The sequence below is a fragment of the Molossus molossus genome, unplaced genomic scaffold, assembly GCF_014108415.1.
Source record: "Molossus molossus isolate mMolMol1 unplaced genomic scaffold, mMolMol1.p scaffold_m16_p_1, whole genome shotgun sequence".
Taxonomy (NCBI): Eukaryota; Metazoa; Chordata; class Mammalia; order Chiroptera; family Molossidae; genus Molossus; species Molossus molossus.
Window position 1 is genome coordinate 165,665,005 of NW_023425344.1, and position 13,625 is coordinate 165,678,629.

General features: G+C 40.1%; 1 protein-coding gene across 1 annotated transcript in view; it reads left to right on the plus strand.

Annotated features, from left to right (window-relative positions):
- The first annotated feature begins 886 nt into the window (after nucleotides 1-886).
- The window catches only part of AKAP6 (A-kinase anchoring protein 6), a 291,396-nt gene continuing 278,657 nt past the window's right edge, over nucleotides 887-13,625 (plus strand). The window contains exons 1-3 of the mRNA XM_036243801.1: nucleotides 887-978; nucleotides 4,244-4,310; nucleotides 5,077-5,328. Coding sequence (XP_036099694.1) covers nucleotides 887-978; nucleotides 4,244-4,310; nucleotides 5,077-5,328 — 411 coding nt within the window. The remainder of the gene's footprint in view (nucleotides 979-4,243; nucleotides 4,311-5,076; nucleotides 5,329-13,625) is intronic.

The window sequence follows — 13,625 nt, forward strand, 5'->3', positions numbered from 1 at the left end:
GAAAAAAAACCAACAAGGAGTGAGGAGGCCTGTCTTTTAAAAGTAGGTTTTAATTTTTTTTAAAAAGAAAAATCATCTGAATCATCCTGCAGTTAGATAAATGTAAGTCAAGAAGTATTTTGAGCCAGTGAACTTATTTTTAGGGGTAGAGAAAGAGACATTATTTAGGGTCGTAGATGAATGGAAAAATGCTGAGCAATTACCGTTTGTGCCTATACAGAGTCAGGTTGTAGGTCTTGGGGGCATTTGCTATGCTTTATCATTTGGGGGTGCATGCAGGGAAGAAAGAAACAGAGAAGTGGGAGGGGCTGCATTTGCGGGATTTCATGAAACCTGGACTCCATGTGTTGCTTCGGTACCTGGGCGAGGAAGTTGTTGGAAGGGCAGGTTTCCTTCCAAATGCACCAGGAGCCATGGAGACTGGAAGTTTGGGGAACTTTTGCAGAATGTCAATCCGCAGACACATAATTTCATGAGGAAACCTTCAAGATATTTTGAAAAAATGGTTGAAAATAGGCATGGTGGCCTCATGATGAGGCAGCAAATAGATCCCCTCCCAAGGACAAGTAACAGGAGCTGCAGTCACACTTAGCATTCTTAGGGTAAGCAATTAGAGCAGTCGGGGGAGAGTACCCTCATTTCTATCTGTGCTCCTGACAACTGGACCTACTGGTTAAATACATAGCAGTGATCAGAACAGCGCTGCACCTGTCTAAAATAAATGATACAATTAGAAAATACACAACAACCTCACAAAAAAAGAAAAGGCACCTCTCTTGCAGAAAATAGACACCTATAAAAGAAAATCATTGACTCATCCAGCTAGTTTATTTGTAAACAGTCTCAGGTCAAGTCAGTGTTGTACCCACAGAAGATTCCCGTCTTAATGACAGGCGGCGGCAGCTGCGACGTTGAGACCCAAGGTATCCAGGAGTTTGAGGCTGTTGGCAACCTAAAGTCTTCAATGAATTTTAAGCTGTGAGAATTCTGAAGGCTACAGAGGCTACTGTGGTGTGTGTGAATTACACAAGAAAATAGAGAACATCGCCTTTGCACATTAACACAGTAATAATCTAGGGAAAAAAATCTTACTCAACTTTGAAGGTAGATTGTTAGCCATGGTTATTTGCCTTAATTCATTTTGAGGGGGGGGCTCCAGGTTAACCTCATTTCCTTTTATACTTGTCTGAAAATCATGTGTTCGCCACAGAATTAGGCTGATGATTGTAATGCCATGGCCTTAAGAGAGGTGTTACTTGTAATTTCCAAGAATCCACAGGGAATGTTTGACCTAAAACAAATGTTTGCATGCATTTTAATAAGAGACTGTGAATTGGTTTTATCTTTAAAATTATCATACAGAAAAATTAACTTTCTGTTTTGGTGTACAGTTCTGCAGCTTTAACCCACGTGTCGATTTGTATAACCATCTCCGGAATCAGGGTCCAGCACAGTCCCATCGCCTTAGAAAACTCCTGCATGTTGTCAGTCTGCAGTCCTGCTCTCCCCACCCTCAGTCCCTGGCAACCACTCACTACAGTTTTGTCTTTCGAAAATGTCATATCAATGGAAATAGACACTGTATAACATTTTGAGACTGTGTCGTGTGTAGATGTTCCATAGGTTGTTTATCCATTTGCGCACCGGAGAATATTTTGGTGTTGGTGGTTATGAGAAGAGCTTCTTTTCATTTTGGTGTGTACCTAAGCTTTCATTTCTCTACCATAAACACCCGGGAGTGGAATTTCTGGCTCATCTTGTAAGTATGTCCAACTACGTAAGAAACTGCTGAACAGTTTTCCACAGTGACTGTACCATTCTGCATTCCTACCAACACTGTAGGAAAGTCCCAGTTGCTCTGGAACTTTTCAGCACTTGGTAATTTTTTATACTGGTCATTCTAATAGGTGTGTACACAGTGGTATCTCATTGTGGTTTTAATTTGCATTTCCCTGGTGGCTAATTAAATTGAGCTTTTTTTAATGTGCTTATTTGCCATCATTATATCCACTTAGACTTTTCTGTTCAAGTCTTTTGCCTATTCATAATTGGCTTGGTTGTTTTCTTATTGTTGAGTTTTGACAGTTCTTTACATATTCAGAATATAAATCCTTTGTTAGACATGTGATTTGCAAATATATTTTCCTAGTCTGTAACTTATATTTTCCTTTTCTTAAAAGATATCTTTTGCAAAGCGAATGTTTTAAATTTTGATGAAGTCAACATTTTCTCTTGTATGGATTCTGTGCCATGTGTAAGACATTGATGTAAAACCCCAGCGCCATAGACCACACCGACACGGCTATTCCCCAGAATGCGCTTCCCTGCCTCACCCTCCAGGTTGTCTCCTTCAGAACCCAAACTACGTACCTGGAGAAGCGTTCTTCTCCCTTTCCTCTGCCTCCATGGGCAGTTCTCTCCTTCTCACCTGTGTACCCTCCGAAGGTCAATTACACTTACCCTCCTAACTGTAACTTTTGTTTCGTCCCCTGCTCCTACCAGCCGGGGAGCTCCAGGGGCCAGGCTCTGGAATCCTACACCTTGTGTAGCCCAGACAGGGATTAGTACATAGCAGGCACTCAAGGCATTTGCTGAGACGAAGAAGTAATTAATTTCTAAAGACATTATCCTTCTATTCATAATAATAATTATGGGTTGAGCTAAAGATAATTTCAGAAGCTATGAAAACATTATTGCTTGAAGGACATTTGAAAACTATCTTTAATTTATAATTTAAGATTTCTTAGTCTTTGAGACATCTCTTGATTTAATCATCTAAATGAGCTTGCTGGAGAACATTTTTTCTCAGAAGGAAATACAAGGGGACGAATGAAATCCATGTCGAGTCATGGGGATTGTAAGTAGCGGAAGCCTCATGGCAGTAGGCACACCCTGGAGAAGAGGGAGTTGGTGTGAGGGCACACAGTAATGAGCAGGACGGGGCAGAGGAGCGCGGGGCCTGCGGGTCCCCTCAGCCCCCCCAGCTCTCGGGTGAGGCCTGGGATAACAGGCAACAGGGAAAACAGGGTCCGCAGGCGGAGTCGGGGTCGGGTAAGGCCAGGAGGTGGATGATATAATTATTCACATAATTCTTCTGTGAAGAAGTGAAGGAGTGTTTTTGGAATGGAATGGAGATATTAGCCAGGAAAGGACAGAGAATGTGGGGGCAGTCGGAAGCGGGAGGAAGGGCGTTTTCCAAGGCCGCACAGTACTGCTCAGCAAAGAGCATCGTGAGAGGGCAAAGGGGCAGGGTCTGTGCTTCGGGGTGACTGAGGCCTCAGGAGTCAGAGGTGTGGGGGGAAACGGAGTCGAAGCTCTAAGCCAGGGGTTCTCAACCTTCCTAATGCCGCGACCCTTTAATACAGTTCCTCATGTTGTGGTGACCCCCAACCATACAATTATTTTTGTTGCTACTTCATAACTGTAATTTTGCTACTGTTATGTCTTAGGCGACCCCTGTGAAAGGGTCGTTCGACCCTCAGGGGGGTCGCGACCCACAGGTTGAGAACCGCTGCAACATTAGCTGAGACCCCAGGCAGTATGGAATCTCTGGTGACACGCAGTGGCCTGCTTTTATGCTGAAGGTCAGCAGAGATAGCTAATACGGCTATATTGGCTCCCATGTGCTGGTGAATAGGGTAATGTAATTTCTGCCCCAAATCTTTTTTTGGACTGCATGTGCTCGTGGGTCACATTTGTAAGAACTTTACCTAATTAGGACTCCAAAGTCTATTTAGAATAAACTTTTAATTTGTTCCAAGGTTTTATTATCACCAATTTGTACCACTATCACCCATTGGTTCTTGGGTTTCAAGAACTAATATTGGAGCATTTATTGGAGTTGCACAATAATCTTCAAAATTCAGAAAAACTCTCCATCATTCTTCAGTAGATTTTTGGGGGCCTATTTTTTCACGTTGTTAAATAAAGTTTACGTGTTAGTTTTTCTTTAAAAACAAGTAATTGAATTCTATGGAATCAGACAGTTAAGTTTCCAGCACAGAATGACTGTTTTCATACTCGTGTTAGGGCTCAGAACTCAAATGCTATCTTAAAATGTTAGCCTTACCAAAAATCACAAATAAAAGCCCCATTAAGAAACAAACAACTGGTCATCACTAAAAATTGGGTAACTGAGCAGTTTTAGCTCATATCCATATCATTTTAATATTTAATGGACTCAAATTGCTCAAGTCAATATTACCGTTGATACTGGTAATTTCATGTTGCTGGTCTCTGACAGCACAGTAGAAATTCGGGAACTTGTAAGGACAAGTGCCATATCAGATACCAAATCCGCATACCTAGCAGTATGTGTGTGTGTGTGTGTGTGTGTGTGTGTGCATGCGTGTGTGTGTGCGTGCGTGTGTGTGTGTGAAACCTCGATATAGTAATGTTTTTATTGAAATTGTCTAAGTCTTAAAAACAAAGCAAAAGTGTATTTTGTCTTTTTTCATCCTTGGGGTTTCTCTGGCTTTCCTTCTTCAGAGTGATTCTGCTTGCAAAATGTGGGGTGAAATTTAGATATCCATTACGAATTTAGGATTTCAGTTGTCTCCCTGTGGGAATGTGACAATTGTTCCTTCCATCAAAGACCCCGCGGTGCACTGAGAATGGCCGGGAGTTCCTATGAAACACAGATTCTAGCCGGTCTTCCTCCAGTGCTGGGTGTCTGGATGAAGCCTCTACACTGAAACGTCGTTTGCTCATTGGAGCTCACCCCAAGCAAAAAGAATAGCCCTTGGCTCACTTGCGAGGATCACAAACCGTAAATAAAAAGAACAGAGAGTGGATTTGTGAGGCGATCTCTCACTTTGGCTGAACTTTTAATTTTGGTATCTGAAAGAATGGTGGAATTTTTGTGGTTTAGAAAAAAAGATCAACTTACCTGCATGCACGAAAGTGCCAGTGCCCAGGAATATGGTCTGCAACTATATATCTGAATGAAAACAAAGGCTCGCTATCTAACATGTGCTCACCTGACCTGCTGGCCCTGCTAACTGGTGTCAGGTGAAGGAGCGACCTTTTGGCAAAGTAGTCATCATATCTTTTTCTTTCCTTTTCTTTCCACTGCAGGACATTTGCGAAGATATCTCTGACCATGTTGAACAAATCCACGCCCTCCTGGAGACGGAGTTCTCCCTGAAGCTGCTGTCCTACTCTGTCAGCGTGATCGTGGACATCCACGCGGTGCAGCTCCTCTGGCACCAGCTCCGCGTGTCGGTGCTGGTTCTGCGGGAGCGCATCCTGCAAGGCCTGCAGGACGCCAATGGCAACTACACCAGGCAGACGGACATCCTGCAAGCTTTCTCTGAAGAGACAACGGAGGTGGGTCTTTTCCCTGAAGCCGGATCATGCGTGGTCAAGTGTGACCTTTTGAGAATGTTTTCAGTGCAGAGCTGTGGGCCAGGCCTTCTTTGTAGGTAAATAAGCAGGTCCTGAGCAGGGCTTTGAATCTAGGGATAGTGACCAGAGGCTGGGGCACCTTTAATGTGAACGAAGCTTCGATAAGAGTTAACTCACACCTGCCTGAGAGTTTGCCCAGATACCACTTATAGTTAGCATTCATCTGGCTCCTTCTTCCCCATTTCATTTATATTTACTGATCAGTTACTTTGAGCCAAGCGCTAGGTGCTAAGAATACAATAGTGATCAAAACATGGTCTTTGCCTTCAAGGAGCTTAGAGTCTAGTGGGGGATGCAGACAAGGGGAGAGACATTAAGGCCAGACAGTGATATGTCTATGATGCCCCTGGAGGACAGAGGTGGGGCATCTAATCCAGACAGGAAGCCTTTCCAGAAGTGAGTCCAGCCTGAGACCTGAAGGAGAAGCAGGATAAAACTGGTGAACTGAGGTCGGAAATATTCCAGACGGAGGGAAGGTCATGTGACAGACTCAAAGGGCTAGAGGTAAAACGAGCCGAACGTTCAAGGAACCAGGAAACAGGCTTTGAACTAATAGGTGAGTGGAGGTCAGATCACGAAGATGAAAAGCCATCTTGAGAGAATGGGACTTCAGTTTTAGGACAGCAGTTTGTTCAGGGAATTGACATGATTAGATTCATGCTTTAGAAAAATCATTCTGGATGTAGGGAGTCAAATGAACTTTAGACTTTTACGCAATCAATATATTTAGATTTTTCGTAGTCATATTACGTGTACTTTAAACAATTTGTTGTTGTTGCTCTTAATACATGGCTTAAGAATGAACACTGTTGCCCTGGATGGTTTGGCTCAGTGGTTGGAGTGTTAGTCTATGGACCAGAGAGTCCCAGGTTCTGTTCCCACGAGGGGCACGTACAAAAAACAAAACAAAACAAAAAAAGGACAAAAAAAAGAATGAACACTGTAAATTTAAGTCCAAATGAACTCTTTTATTTCCAAGTAAAATGACATATATTATAGAGCAAAGCATTGTGCTAGTTAATTAAGCAGGGCTATATGTGTGTGTGTAGGTAGATTAATAAAATAGGTAGGTAGGTAGATATGTACATATCTATATACCATATCTAAACACATAGAGAGTGTTTGTATGTATATAATCCCTTGGCTCTTGACACCCAGTTGCATGTTCCACTGTTGGTTTTGTGGAAGGTATATATTATACAAGTTTATAAGGAACTTATATGATTATATAAGATTAAAAGGTCTGATAAAAAGTGTTACATAATTTATTAGTTTATTCCTCACCTGAGGATATTTTTCTATTTATCTTCAGATATATTGGGAGAGAGAGAGAGATGACCAGGGCTGGGGACGAACTGCAACCGAGGTATGTGCCCTTGACAGGAATCAAACCCGTGCGTGACTCATTGGTCCTTGGGCTGATGCTGTACCGCTGAGCCAAACTGGCCAGGGTTTATTAATGTTTTAGTGGCTTCAACATTATCAACAAGCAAAACAGATCTGTGCCTGTTTTCATAAATGATTTATACTTGTTGATTATTGTTTTCATAACAGTGATGCTCTTGCTCTGACAAATTCCCCGAAGGTCTTGGAAATTTACGGGAATCAGGATCTATTAGGCTCACTTCTAATGTTAAGTCATGGTCTTTGTTTTAATTTAGCTTTTCCTTTTATTGTGGCAGTGAGGGAGGTGATACAGATTTTGGTAGAGTGCTTGCTTTAATCACAGGATGAATATGTGTGTATGTGGGGGTACCAGTTCCCAGATGTCATCCCTCCCAAGTAGGATTCCTATAGGATCCTTGATTGGTACTCTTGTGCTGTGGGAGACTACAAAGAATTCCAACTGGCCTACTCTGCCCTAAATCTGCTACCTATGAGGTGTATGGTAATGAGATGGAGATCATAGATGGAAAAGGTTTGTCTAAACTCTGAAGAGATCTTTCTTTAGATGCCTACCTGGCATCCCTGATCTATACATTTTCTTTTTCATTCCTCCCTCTGCTGGCTCTGCTCAGCATCCATTAAAAAGTCATCAGATCTGCCCACTTTCTACTATAGAGAGGACATTAGAAATCACTGAGTCAAACCAATAATGTTACATATTTGTTTATTCATTTAATAACCATTTACTGATCATCACCATTTACTGATCAACCATTTACTGAGCTGGGAATATAGAACTTCTCTAGGGTTTATTGTTATTATTGTTGTTATTGTTTTGTGGAATACATTTATTATGCATATATTTGAACTTGTATCATTCATGAAGTGGTATCCCAAGAAATGATGAAAAGCCACTGAGGCTAATTGTACCAGCCGCTGTATTCACAGCTGTGTTGCAAGTAAGTAGTATCCACTAAGGTTCTCACAATGTGAGCTCTGCAATTATTTACAGATTTGATTGGAAGCAATTTCATGCATTTTTATGTTTGACATCAGTCTTAGTCTTATCATAAAGATACAACAATATGTTGTATGAAGCATAAAGGAACAGTGGATTCTTAGCCATCTGCTTTGTGGGTGTTTTTCTATGAATTGAAACTGTCATCATTGTCATCCTTTCTGAAGCTCTGGGTTCCTGATCCTGGTTGTTTGTGTGTGTAGTTTGACTCTATGAGCACATTTCAAAGACCACTTAGTTCTATTAGTATCTGTGAGCACACTGGAATTGTGGGAAACTGTAAGGGAATTAGAATAAAATTCTCAGCTTTATCAGAGTAAATTCAGCTGTGAAAGGTTTGTAAAAGGAAGAGGGAAATGGTCATCCAACATGCTGATGAACCAGAATAGTAGGTGTCCTTCCAACACAGGTGAATTCATTTGCTCTTCTTGGAAGTTGAGTTTCAGAACCACGTTAAAGAAGAAGCCTAAAAGTTGAGAAAGTGGCAAGTTCTCTCTCTTCCTGTGCTTGCAAAAACATAATAATATGGTTTTTATCTTTTTATTGAAATATGACTATATCTTTTATTTAAATAAGACCATATCTTGTAAGAAAGTTGACAAAAACCTGAATAAAACCAATTCAGGTGTTACATAATGTATTAGTTTGTTCCTCACCAACCCAACAAACAAATGAAAAACACTGTAGGGCAAAACTCAACATTGTGTAAAAAATATGTGACCCTGAAATGTTCTGTATTCCAGTTACTGTGGTAAGCATTTTATATTGATTGTTTCATTTATTAAGAAGGGTAAAGGGTATTAAAAATAGTTGCAGTTTATAGATGGAAAAACTGAGTTTAGGAGAAGTTAAGTGGAGGAGAAAAATGGTGGCGGAGTGAATGGAAGCTACACAGACGATCTCCCAGGACCAAATGGGAATTACAACTAAAATAAAGAAAATCGTCAGAAAAAAGCAACAGAAGAGGGCCATATAACCAGGGACACTGGTATGATCTGCAGAGGTGTGAGAGGGAGGCAGGCTGGGAGCGAATGGACAGCAGTGTTCTTAGCTGTGAGCAGCACCCTCAGGGTTAAAATCCCTAGCTGGCTCCACAGCAAAGAGAGCCAGGACAGAGCACTAGATTGGCTACAGCCACTCACCTTGGGCTCTGGCAGAGGGAGGGTAGACTGGACTGAAACTCTGTGGAGAGACCTGGGATTTGGAGGGCACTCAGAATTATTGCTGAGTTGCAGCCACAAAGGACGGTGGTCAGCTTACTCCTTCCTGGAGCTATGGGGAAAAACAGTAGCCCCTCCCTTGGAGATTCAACCCCACTCAGGTGAGCCAAAGAAATGCAAATTGAGGCTAATTAACAACCAGCATCTGCCCCACCCTCTGGATATCCTCTTACACAGAACACCTGAGGGCTACATCCCAGGAGCTGAGTAACTGAGACTAATAGCTTGGCAAAAAGCTAGAGGATAACTGAACCTTTACTGGGCTTGCAAATCTACCCAGGAAAGTAAGATTTGACAGTGGTGTTTAACGTGGGCCGACCCATGCTCATCCAAACCCAGTAGAGAGAGCCACAAACAGCAGAACACCAACACCTACAGGGGAAATTTGGCAGGCTCCAAAGCCCACTGAGATACCCCAAATCGTGAAACAAAGAAACAAATTTCAAATGAAAGAACAGAGAACACTACCAAAGATGAGATAAATGAAATGCAGTAAAGCAAGTTATCAGAAGTAGAAATCAGAGCCATGATCTTGAGGAAGCTCAACAGCATGAGTAAGGACATCAAAACTATGAGTAGAGACATAGAAACATTGAAAACAACCAAGTGGAAATGAAGAATGACATAGCAGAAATAAAGAACACATTGGAAGAACTAACTAGCAGAGTAGAGGAAGCTGAGGACCAAATCAGTGAATAAGAAGACAGGGTAGAGAAAAATCAACCAAACAGAAAACCAAAAAGAAAAAATTAAAAAACAGAAAGACAGCTTAAGAGAACTATGGGACAATTGGAAACGTAATAACATTTGCATCATAGGAGTCCCTGAAGAAGAAAATGAGCAAGGGTTAGAGAATATATTTGAAGAAAGAGTGACATAAAACTTTCCTAACTTGGTGAAGGAAGAAGGCATTCAAGTTCAAGAAGCACAGAGAGCACCAAGTAAGAAGAACCCAAACAGGCCCACACCACGATACGTAATAATTAAAATGCCAAAAATTAAAGACAAAGAGAGAATCCTAAAGGCAGCAAGAGATAAGCAACAGGTTATCTACAAAGGAAGCCCCATAAGACTCTCAGCTGACTTCTCAAGAGAAACACTACAGGTCAGAAGGGAGTGCATGACATAATCAAGGTCATGAAAAACAAGGATCTGAATCCAAGACTACTCCATCCAGCAAGGCTATCACTCAAAATAGAAGGTCAAATAAAGAGCTTCCCAGACAAAAAAGGCTAAGGGAATATATTAGCACCAAACCAGCACTGCAAGAAATGTTAAAAGGACTGCTGTAATTAGTAGAAGGAATAGGAAGAAAAATAAAACCACACTGAACAAAAATGGCAATAAATAAGTACATATCAATAATCACCTTAAATGTAAATGGATTGAAAGCTTCGATAAAAAGACAGAATAGCTGACTGGATAAGAAAGCATGACTCACATATTTGTTGTTTACAAGAGACCCACCTCACAACAAAAGACTCACATAGGTTGAAAGTGAAGGGATGGAAAAAATCTTCCAAGCAAACAAAAAGGGAAAAAAAGCTGGGGTAGCAATATTCATATCTGATAAAGTAGATTTCAAAATGAAGGCCATAACTAGAGACAAAGAAGGCCACGACATAATATTGAAAGGATCTATCCAACAGGAAAATATAACCTTGGTAAACAGATATGCACCCAATATAGGAGCACCAAAATATATTACAAATCTTCTGGAGGACTTTAAAGGAGAAATCAACAGCAATACAATAATAGCAGGGGACCCTTAGCTAGACTCACCAAGAAACAGAGAGAGAACCCAAATATACAAAATCAGAAATAAAAGAGGAGAAGTAATAACTAACACCACAAAAATACAGAGAATCATTAAACAAATATTGTGAGCAATTATACGGCAACAAATTGGACAATTTAAGTGAAATGGACAAATTTCTAGAAATACATAGTCCCCCAAAACTGAACCAGGAAGAGATAGAAAACTTGAACAGACCAATAATAACTAAGAAAATTGAAGATGTAATCAAGACCCTCCCAGCAAACAAAAACCCAGACCCGGACAGCTTTACATGGGAGTTTTACTGAACATTCAAAGAAGAACTAACACCCATTTTCCTCAAACTATTCCTAAAAATTCAAGAAGGAAGACTTACAAACTCGTTTTATGATGCCAGCATAATTCTAATTCCAAAACCAGAAAAAGACACTACTACAAAGAAAGAAAACTACAGGCCAATATCCCTGATGAACATAGATGCCAATATCCTGAACAAAATACTAGCAAATCGAATCCAGCAATACATCAAAAAGTTATTCACCATGACCAGTGTGATTCATCTCAGGGATGCCAGGCTGGTACAATATTCAAAAATCAATAAATGTGATACACCACATAAACAAAATGAACGATAAAAACCATATGATCATATCAAGAGACACTAAAAAAAGCATTCAACAAAATCCAGCACCCATTTCTGATAAAAATGCTCAGCAATATGGGAATAGAGGGATCAAATCTCGACATAATAAAGGCCATATATGAAAGACCTACAGCCAACATCATACTCAATGGACAAAAACAAAAAACATTTCCCTTAAGAACAGGAACAAGACAAGGATGCCTATTTTTGCCACTCTTATTTAACATAGTACTGGAAGTCTTAGCCACAGCAATCAGACAGGAAGAAAAAATAAAAAGGGATCCAAATTGGAAAGGAGGAAGTGAAACTGTCATTATTCGCAGATGAAATGATCTTATACATTAAAAACCCTAAACACTCCATCAAAAATCTACTAGACTTAAATGAATTTGGCAAAGTAGCAGGATACAAATTTAACGTCAAGAAATTGATGGCATTCTTATACACCAATGATGAAATCACAGAAAGAAAAGCTAAAAAAACAATCCCATTTACCATCGCAGCAAAAAAATTAAGATACCTAGGAATAAACTTAACCAAAGAAGTAAAGAACCTATTTGCAGAAAACAACAGGGCATTGAAAAAAGAAATAGAGGAAGATATAAAAAAGTGGAAGAACATACCCTGTTCATGGATTGGAAGAATTAACATCATTAAAATATCCATATTACCCAAAGCAATCTATAGATTCAATGCAATCCCCATCAAAATACCAACGACATATTTCACAGAACTAGAACAAATACTTCAAAGGTTTAAATGGAACCAAAAAAAACCCTGAATGGCCACAGCAATCTTGAAAAAGAAGAACAAAGTAGGTGGGATCACAATACTGAATATCAGGTTACACTACAAAGCGACTGTAATCAAAACAACCTGGTACTGGCACAAGAACAAGCACATAGATCAATGGAACAGAACAGAGAACCCAGAAATGGACCCAAAACATTATGCTCAATTAATATTTGACAAAGGAGGCAAGAGCATACAGTGGAGTAAGGACAGCCTCTTTAATAAATGGTGTTGGGAAAATTGGACAGCTACATGCAAAAAAAATGAAATTAGACCATTAACTTACACCATACACAAGAATAAACTCAAAATGGATAAACTACTTTTATGTGACTCATGAATTCATAAAAATTCTAGAAGAAAATGTAGGCAACAAAATTTTAGACATCACATGCAGCAGAATTTTCACTGATACATCACCTAAGGGAACAGAAACAAAGGAAAAAATGAGCACATGGGAGCACATGGGACTACATCAAACTCAAAAGCTTCTGCACAGCAAAAGAAACAACCATCAAAAAGGAAAGATAATCCACTGTACGGGAGAACATAATTTCCAATGCTACATCAGATAAGGGGTTAATTTCCAAAATACATAGAGTGCTCATACAACTCAACAAAAGGAAGACAAAGAACCCAATTGAAAAATGGGCAGACTAAAGTTAGTATCACTAATGCCCCCACTGCTAAATTTGACTGGCTTAAAAAAAAATGGGCAGAGGAGCTAAATAGACACCTCTCCAAACAGTATATACAAATGGCCAAGAGACATATGAAGAAATGCTCAACATCACTAATCATCAGAGAGATGCTAATTAAAACAACAATGAAGTATAACCTCACACCTGCCAGAATGGCTGCCATCAACAAATCATCAAACAACAAGTGTTGGCGAGGGTGTGGAGAAAAGGAGACTCTAGTACACTGCTGGTGGGAATGCAGACTGGTGCAGCCACTATGGAAAACAATATGGTGTTACCTCAACAAATTAAAAATATAACTTCCATTTGACCCAGTGATCCCACTTCTAGGAAATATACTCTAAGAAGCCTGAAACACCAATCAGAAGGAATATATGTACCCCCATGTTCATAGCAGCACTATTTACAATAGTTAAAATCTGGAAACAGCCCCAAATGTCCATCAGTAGAAAAATGGATAAAAAAGCTTTGGTACATATACACAATGGAGTACTATGCAGCTGTAAGAAAGAAAGACCTCTTATCCTTTGAGACAACATGGAGGGACCTGGAAAGTATTATCCTAAGTGAAACAAGCCAATCAGAAAAAAACAAATATTACATGATCTCACTTATTTGTGAAATATAATGAACATAACAGTCTGAGGAATGGGGTAGTCCCAGAGATGTGGAAGTAGGGGTT